An 8,771-nucleotide genomic window follows, 5' to 3' on the forward strand; every position below is an offset into this window, starting at 1 on the left:
AAGCATGCTTTTTAATGGACGAAGTCATGAATTTTGAGTTTTACAATTATATTTAGCCCCGTTTGTTTTCTATTGAATCGATTTTTTTCTCAAATTCATTTTCAATAACACATTCATATAATAAAATATTTTGTATGTAAACTAAAAAATTATTTCTATTTTTTAACCACACATTCTTCAAAACTCATTTTTCCCAAAAAAAAATAAAAAAATCCTTTTAACAACTTATGATTACAAAAAGAATAATTAAGAGCCAAAAAAAAAAAAATCCTTTTAACAACTTTTGATTACAAAAAGTATAATTAAGAGCCTGTTTGGGAGTGATTTTTTGACTGTTATTTTACTATTTCAGTCGTCATATTTGATTTTTTCTCTCACAGGTGGACTCTATTTTTCTCATAACGATCAAAAAATCAATTCTCAAAATCACTCCCAAATAGATTCTAAGCCTTATTTGGTACAGATTTTTTAAAATTTATTTTCAATTAAAAATTTTTCATTAAAAATTTTACATGTGGCAACAATACATTCTTCAAAGATATTATTTATCACAAATTTATTATCAAAAAATCTATGCCAAACAAAGCCCTAAATTGCATGAAGTTTCTTAGCTTTGATAACTAGACACTGAATAGTTCGCAGTCTAAATTGTGACAGTTATTGAGTTTCACTTTATATCTATCTATCTGAGTGTTTCCCATTTCTATTCGTAGCGAAAAGTTGCACCACATCTCTCTCTCTCTTGCTCCCCCACTACGCAAAAATCTTGGGCCAGTATCACTTTCACTGAATTTCGCATCATATTTGCAATTTCTTACGCATCAATTGATCCAAATAATTCAATTCAGATCTGCCCAGGTCATTACTGCATTCAATTTCACTCCGATCCGATTTCAATTACTGCCCCTTTTTTCTTAATTTGGTATTTATCATTTGGTTATTTGCCGTAAATTTATTTCCTTTAGATTTTGTTTATATGGCAAGATTGATAAGCTTTGTGGTTTTAGTTAAGTTATTATTAACGGTTAGCGCTTAGTTATAAAGCGTTAATGGATATGGAATTAGATCTGCCTTGATTGCTGTCATTCAACTCATTCAATCTAAAAGATTCAATCTTAATTCGTATTCTTGGTGTAGATTCTATTTTTGTTGCTAAAAATGGGGATGTAAAATAATATTAAAAAAAGCAGGTGCATAGTAGTATTATGTTTCTGGATTTCTTTTTTGAGGGGAAATAGTAAAGCTTGATCTTGGCTGATTGATGTGGAGGGCCGGCATACTATAATTAACATCATATTAGTACCCACTTTTATGGACATCATCTTCCACTTCTGTTCCCGCAGAAATTACAGATAACAGTTTTGCTGTTGAATCTAAAGTTTAGTGCAACATTTTTCATCCAGCAGCAATTATGTTCCAGAGCTAAGTGCGGATCTAGTTAATAGAGGATCTGGTTTTTAATCTTAAAATTATTGCACTGTATGATTGCTGCTGTTTATCAATTGCATTTGAAGTCACTTTTTCATGACAAAATTTTTGCATTTTAACACAAATGCCTGCTTTGTGATCTGTGAATCTTAACTACTCTACTTGTGAATGCTGTTTGAACTTGATTCACTTTATTTTTTTTAACACTGCAGTCTCTCATATCACTTAAATTATAACTTTTACTGATCCTTGACTGTAAAATTTACTGCAAACCTTACACATATCTACTTGTAGTTCCACCACCATTGATTAAACAAAGAAATAAAATTCACACTGGAATCATCTAATGGATATGTTAAGGTCAACTTTTAAGAATAGGGCTGTTGACTTATTTACATTGGTTTTTTGCATGCCTAACGCTTATTTTTTTTGGATCTACTTCAGATCTACTCAAATTCCACCTCAATCAACAAAGTTTTGGAAGCTCAGTTATAAAATTATTTGGTGGTCATAATATCTGAACTTTGAGTTGAAAGGAGAAGCTGACGGTTCTTTTAGAGGTATTAAGCTATATATATGATGAGGGGTAGATCAGATGGAGCAAAAAACAAGCGCTTGTTAACTTCTGTTTGTGTTGGGGCTGTGTTTGTTGTTTTTCTGTATGTCTATTTCGGCTCTAAGAATGCTGGTGAGTCTGCTCTAGAGTATGGAAGCCGATCTTTGAGAAAACTTGGGTCCTCTTATTTGAGTGGTGATGAAGATTCTGATCTCGGAGGCAAGCAGGATGAGTCTTTATTCAAGTTTGGACTTGATGATGGGGAGGATAGTATTGTCACAAAGAGTTTCCCTGTAAGTCTTTCTGTTGCTAACCATGTAGTACACAAATCAACTTCTCCCCAACCCCACATGCACTCATGCACTCTCTTAAAGAAGGAAAAAAGGAAACCTTACCTCCCTATTGCTTGTTTTTTCCCTTTTTTTATTTAACTGAACAGCTTTATTCATTGCTTCTGTTTGATTCAAGGTTTGTGATGATCGTCATTCGGAGCTAATCCCCTGTCTGGACAGACATCTTATATATCAGATGAGATTGAAGTTGGATCTATCTTTGATGGAGCACTATGAAAGACACTGCCCCTTACCTGAGAGACGGTACAATTGCTTAATTCCTCCTCCTCCAGGATACAAGGTAAAGCAGCAGGCAACACAAATTGTATCAAAGTCTTCACTGTGCGATAATTTGCGAACCTTTTAACTCATTCTGGTTCCTCTAATTTGTTTTTTGGGGTTACAGATCCCAATTAAGTGGCCAAAAAGTAGAGATGAAGTATGGAAAGTGAACATTCCTCATACACATCTTGCACATGAGAAGTCTGACCAGAATTGGATGGTTGTTAAAGGTGATAAGATTAATTTTCCTGGAGGAGGCACTCATTTTCATTATGGGGCAGGCAAATACATTGCTTCAATGGCAAATGTAAGTATTATGACTCTTGTAGTATCAAAAAAATTGACCAGGAAATTCAACCTGATTAGTGAACTTTGTTCGTATAGCTGTTGCATTATGATCATTGTATCTTTCATCATATCTCAAACTTTTGAGAAGTTTGCTTCTGATTCTAGTCATGCTCTGTGTTTTGCAGATGCTGAACTTCTCAAAAGATAACTTAAACAATGAGGGAAGGTTACGCACAGTTCTCGATGTTGGTTGTGGTGTTGCCAGTTTTGGTGCTTACCTTCTAAAATCTGATATCATTGCTATGTCTTTAGCTCCAAATGATGTGCACCAAAATCAGATCCAATTTGCGCTAGAAAGAGGAATTCCTGCATATCTTGGCGTTCTTGGAACAAAGAGACTTCCTTACCCAAGCAGATCTTTTGAACTTGCACACTGTTCCCGTTGTCGAATTGATTGGCTGCAGAGGGATGGACTCCTCCTTCTTGAGTTGGATAGGCTTCTTAGACCTGGAGGCTATTTTGCCTACTCATCCCCTGAAGCTTATGCACAGGATGAAGAAGACCTAAGAATATGGAGGGAGATGAGTGCACTTGTGGAACGTATGTGTTGGAGAGTTGCTGCAAAAAGGAACCAAACTGTCATTTGGCAAAAACCTTTGACAAATGACTGTTATTTGGAAAGAGAACCTGGTACTCACCCACCTATGTGTCGATCTGATGATGATCCAGATGCAGTGTGGGGTGTCCCAATGGAAGCCTGCATAACACCGTATTCTGATCGTAAGTACCTTATATCATGTATTACTTTTTTATCACTTTCATTCCTCTTCTTAACTAGGACAGTTGTCTGGAAATAAGATGATGGAGGTGTATCTTGCCACATCTCAAGAACAGTTGTCAGAGTAATGACTCAAAGTAGGTTATGATTGCTTATTTTGAAATTTAAGAAGGGTAGAGAAGTGATCCCTGCATCTAATTGGAGTCCTAGTCAATTTGGCAATATTTTTTTTTTCCCAAAAAAATAAAAATAAAAAATAAAATTGAAAAGACACTTTTCTTATCTTTCATTTTTAACACTGATATATGACATCAATAGAGCCATATGCTCAAGTTTTCGCTTGATAATTTGTAGAATTGAATTTGTGAAAATGTCTTGTTATAAGAGTGGGTGTAAGGGAGTTGGAAATTATTTTGAGATGTTCCAAAATGGAATGGATATTGAATTTTCAGAGGAAGCGTTTAACAATAATTCTACAAAGTGAAGTTAACAGCTAATTTATGGTTATCATGATTACCCAAATCCATTTTGTATACTTGAAAGAGGTTGACCTCCTTGCTTCTCTCATGTACACGCCAAGCCCTTTTTGTCCTGTGCAGTCGATGCACTTCTTCCAACAAAATATAGATTCAAGTTAGAGCATATCCTGAAAACTTTAGCTAAGCTGGTGTTATTGTACTTTTATTGAAAAAGAAAAAGAAAAAGAAAATTGCCCACAGAATGCCTTTATGCTTGGGTATATTTGCGAATGGCTTTAAAAATAGGCAAATTACCTCCTTACATGATGATGTCGTGATGCCAAAATGCCACTAGTCAATCAATGGTGTCATTGAGCATAACTTTTGAATCCACATAATTTACCAATTTCTAAACCATGAGCTAGCAACAAATTACTTCTCAAAACCATAAGGGAGAATATTTTACTTGAAGATTTGTTCCCTCGTTTTTCTTGTAATTCCACATTCCATAATTCGTTACCGAAAACAAGTGTTTCTTGTTGAGTTGACATATGATCAATTGAATTTAGCCAACAGGACCTTTTCTGGGTCCAAAAATTGGTGTGATTTATTTTCCCAAGTATCTACAATGTAATGAATTATTTAGCCCTTGTTTGGCCCATTTTCTAAAACTCATTTTTCCTCAATACTTATTTTCAACCCCAAATTTCATGGAACCCACAACTTTTATCAACCATCCAACAACACATTTCTTCAACTTTTATCAAAATCTATTAGAAGTCTATGTTTTAGCTAAACCAAATGGGGGTATAACGTATCCTGATACCTTTTCAGCCTATTTTTGATATGAAAGTCGGGCTTGGAAGTATGTAATGCATAGGAATGAGGATTAGTGTAGACAGGACAAAACTAATAAAAATGTTGTAGAGATTATGTTATAAGAAGATATCTACGAAGTAAAATGGCAAATTTTTTAAGAACGGTTTTGATATCATCTCTTTGTTCTGGTACTCAGCATTGTTAAGTGGAAAAATGTTTATGAGATTAACCTAGTAGAATTTTAGATGCTAAAATGGAGGTGTGATCATGTTATAATGAATAAATTGAGAAATGAGGATATATGTCAACAGGTGAATGTGGTATAGGTTGAGGATATACTAATAGAATCACTGCTTAGATGATTTTGGGATGCGTGTCATATAGACATTAAGAAGTTCCTAATAGCAATACAATTCCAATAGAAAAGTGATGCGAACCCGGTTAGCAAGGTTGCTATCGAACCCCCAGGAATTGACAACGAATCCCAAAAACGTCCAAATAATAATCAAGGTTTTGGAATTGACCTGCGAAAATGAACTAAGCAACTGAACGTATATGAAATGAACGACCAATTAATCACACAATTTTGAAATCTTCTCCGGATTTGTGGATTTGACCCAAAGAATTAATGAATCAAACAACCCAACGACAACGACGATGCGAAGGACCTTTTGATTACACAACCTAAAGAATCTGATCCGATGATTTGTTTGAACGCCACAAGATATTAAATCTTAATAAGTTCAGTAGTTTGAAGCAAAAGTTTCGGGAGAAAATTCTCTCTTTAATTCATGGCAAAAGTTCTGAAATACAATGAAGAGATAAAAGCCTATTTATACTAAGACTAGGAAACTAATTAAAACCTAATTTAAAAAGGAAATAAATAATTTAAAGATCACCTAAAATATGGCCAAACGGAATTAAGATTCCTAGAAAACCTAAAACTGGCCAAAATAAGTAATTTAAACAAATTAGGACTCTCGCGAGGCTGGAAACAAATCTGCTTCTCGGCAGTGCATTGTGACCGCATAGTGTTAGGTGATGCAGTCGCATGGTATTCTTGATTTCATCTGGCCAGACACCTGCTGCTGTGTGTGCGACCGCACACCATTTTGCATATTGCGGTCGCATAGGTGTAAGTCTCGGGCTCTTCTTTGGTTGCTTGTATCACTTGGCTCCAAGTCGCTTCGGCCCTCGATCCCTTCACGTAACATGTTGCTTGGCAAGCCAACTCCAACATTTTGTACTCTGTCCCTTGAACATGCAATTATGTGGTCTTGAAGGCTCGAATTAATTCCAATTGGCATCCAATTAAGCTCGACTCTTGCACTTTACTTCTTCTCGACATTCTTCGAATTCTTGGTAAATTGGAGCTCATCCTGGATCATATCAAAAAGTCTAGAGAATGGGAGTAAACTAAAATGAACTTAATCTGATGTAGTTGTAAAAGATATGATTTTATTGGACTTTTCCGTAGGTAAAGCTTTGGATAAAAGAAAGTGGTAAAAGAGCATCGTGTAGCTGTCCCCAGTTTTTACTGGGGAAAAGACTTTGTTTGTTTCGACGATGAATATTCAGTTGAATTAAACAGAAGGGGTAAAATTTAAACAATTCATTAGATTTGATGCCCTAAAATGTTTTGGTATATTGCAAAAGTGAAGCTAAGGATTATGTTCTTTGGTATTAAGCGAAATTGTATCTATATCCTGATTCCAGCATTTTCTACTTCGTTCTTGACAGCTTAAATGCGTGTTTTTTTTTCCCACGCCTTGTTTTTCATCTAAACTTTAGTTCATTGTCTTTGGACTGATATTTTTGAACTTCCTTTTATATTTGCTCTGTAATTTTGTGATCGATATCTGGGAGGGAATATTCTGTTTCATTAATGCTATTGTAACCAAAATTTATTCAGATAGACCTGTAACTTCATTTCTAATTATTTTTTTCTTCTCTCATCAGATGATCACAAAACTAGTGGTAGTGGGCTTGCGCCATGGCCTGCCCGATTAACTTCTCCTCCTCCACGGCTTGCTGATTTTGGCTATTCGAATGAAATGTTCGAAAAAGATACGGTAATTGGAAAGTTTTCCTGCATCTATATTTTTACTTTCAATAGGGGCTGCTAGCGTTTCTGATTTTATATATAGCTATGATAAACAGTGAATTCAATATTGTCTTTTTGTTTCTTGTTTGTGCAAAGGAACTCTGGCGCCGGAGGGTGGAGAGTTATTGGAATCTCTTGAGTCCGAAGATCTCCTCGGATACTCTGAGGAACATAATGGACATGAAGGCAAATTTAGGGTCATTTGCTGCTGCTTTGAAGGACAAGGATGTGTGGGTGATGAATGTAATCCCCGAAGACGGGCCGAAAATGCTTAAGATTGTCTATGATAGAGGCTTGATTGGCACAACACACAACTGGTATGTATAAAATTCCTAGATTACCATCATATTTTGTGTTTATAAGGGGGATTTTGTCATCACGTTTGTTACACATTATGATATCTGTTTTTTCTCCATGCTTCCAAGAGGAGTTGCCTTAAAGATGGACAAAATAAAATTTTGACTTGCATATATGATATATTTTTGTACAATAATCTCTATTAGTGTATCAAGAGAATAAAAAATTTAAATTGGGAAAACAAAATCTAGTTAGGAATTCGAAGACTATCAGCTAGTAATCCAGTAATGCCCTGACTTGGAAAGTTTGGAAAATATTTTGCATCCCAATTTTTAACCTTGGGATTATTCAACATATCGTGCGGGGGTCATTTATTGGCCTTTAGAATTCTGACAGTAATTGAACATTTTTTAGAATCTGGAAGATGTATTCACCAAAATCTAATTCATCTACAGGTGTGAAGCCTTCTCTACATACCCTAGGACTTATGACTTGCTCCATGCTTGGACTCTGTTTTCCGACATTGAGAAGAAAGGTTGTAGTGGTGAGGATCTACTGCTCGAGATGGATCGTATTCTAAGGCCTACAGGTTTCATTATCATCCGGGACAAACAATCTGTTATCGAGTTCATAAAGAAGTATTTATCCGCATTACACTGGGAAGCGGTTGCGACAGCCGATTCCTCGTCAGAACCCGACCAAGAAGGAGATGAGGTTGTATTTGTCGTCCAAAAGAAGTTGTGGCTGACAAGCGAAAGCTTCAGGGATACGGAGTAAACTATACAGTACGTGTCAATCTACCTGCCTCTACATTATGTATTCTCAGGATTTAAGAAGAATATCCTGGGAGTTCTAGCAAAATCTCTATCATTTTGTAGACAATAGCACGATTTTTATTGTTTTCTGCCTTCTAATGTTCTTTTTCTTTTTGTGTTTTTATGGCTATTCCAATTTAGCTGAAAAGCCATAGACAGCTTCTAATTTATAGGCTATTCTTATTTGTTTGACGTTATAAAATTTGCTGTTTGGCAATGTTGTGGCGTAATTCTATATGTAGCGGATTTCGAAATTCTTCAGTGAAGTATGATCATTTTGAAATTGTAAGTTATCATACATTAAGAATAAATATGTAACTTTAGTTTCTCGTTAGGCCTTAGATTGATGATTTTTTTGCATGACTGTGTCATTCATGGTTGTTGGGTTTAAGGTTTGTGTGTATGTAGGAAATATTTTTCGATATTGTACGAGAAAATTTATATGGTGGATCGAGGCCATATGGTTGTACATAATGGTGCCTGATTTTAGACTGTTGAACCTGAGAATTGGACTGTTTTTCGATTTCGATATTTTTCACTTCCTTTAAACTGGACTGCGCTGGTCAATTCGATTATGAAGCTTGTTATGTGTACAAAAAATGCACACAGAAGCT

At 35.4% G+C, this 8,771-nt stretch overlaps 1 protein-coding gene across 2 annotated transcripts; it reads left to right on the forward strand.

The window, feature by feature from the left end:
* The first annotated feature begins 685 nt into the window (after window positions 1-685).
* LOC111393346 (probable methyltransferase PMT3) lies at window positions 686-8,440 on the forward strand. 2 transcript variants are annotated; one of them, XM_023018846.1, is made up of 8 exons: window positions 686-858; window positions 1,873-2,277; window positions 2,453-2,617; window positions 2,723-2,905; window positions 3,072-3,666; window positions 6,901-7,013; window positions 7,142-7,362; window positions 7,798-8,440. In XM_023018846.1, the coding sequence occupies exons 2-8, from the start codon at window positions 2,005-2,007 to the stop codon at window positions 8,117-8,119; spliced, it is 1,872 nt and encodes a 623-aa protein (XP_022874614.1). In that variant the 5' UTR covers window positions 686-858; window positions 1,873-2,004; the 3' UTR covers window positions 8,120-8,440. The 2 variants fall into 2 exon arrangements, with proteins under 2 accessions (XP_022874614.1, XP_022874615.1); XM_023018847.1 differs by lacking the exon at window positions 686-858 and adding an exon at window positions 900-922.
* Window positions 8,441-8,771: the final 331 nt, after the last annotated feature.

Source organism: Olea europaea, chromosome 4 (genome assembly GCF_002742605.1).
Source record: "Olea europaea var. sylvestris chromosome 4, O_europaea_v1, whole genome shotgun sequence".
Lineage (NCBI taxonomy): Eukaryota > Viridiplantae > Streptophyta > Magnoliopsida > Lamiales > Oleaceae > Olea > Olea europaea.

Excerpts from the sequence above, each read along its gene's own strand:
- LOC111393346 (XM_023018846.1), top strand. The coding sequence starts at position 2,005 with ATGATGAGGGGTAGATCAGATGGAGCAAAAAACAAGCGCTTGTTAACT. Across the intron at positions 2,278-2,452 it reads TTGTCACAAAGAGTTTCCCT|GTTTGTGATGATCGTCATTC; the intron begins GTAAGTCTTTCT and ends GTTTGATTCAAG. Across the intron at positions 7,014-7,141 it reads AAATGTTCGAAAAAGATACG|GAACTCTGGCGCCGGAGGGT; the intron begins GTAATTGGAAAG and ends GTTTGTGCAAAG.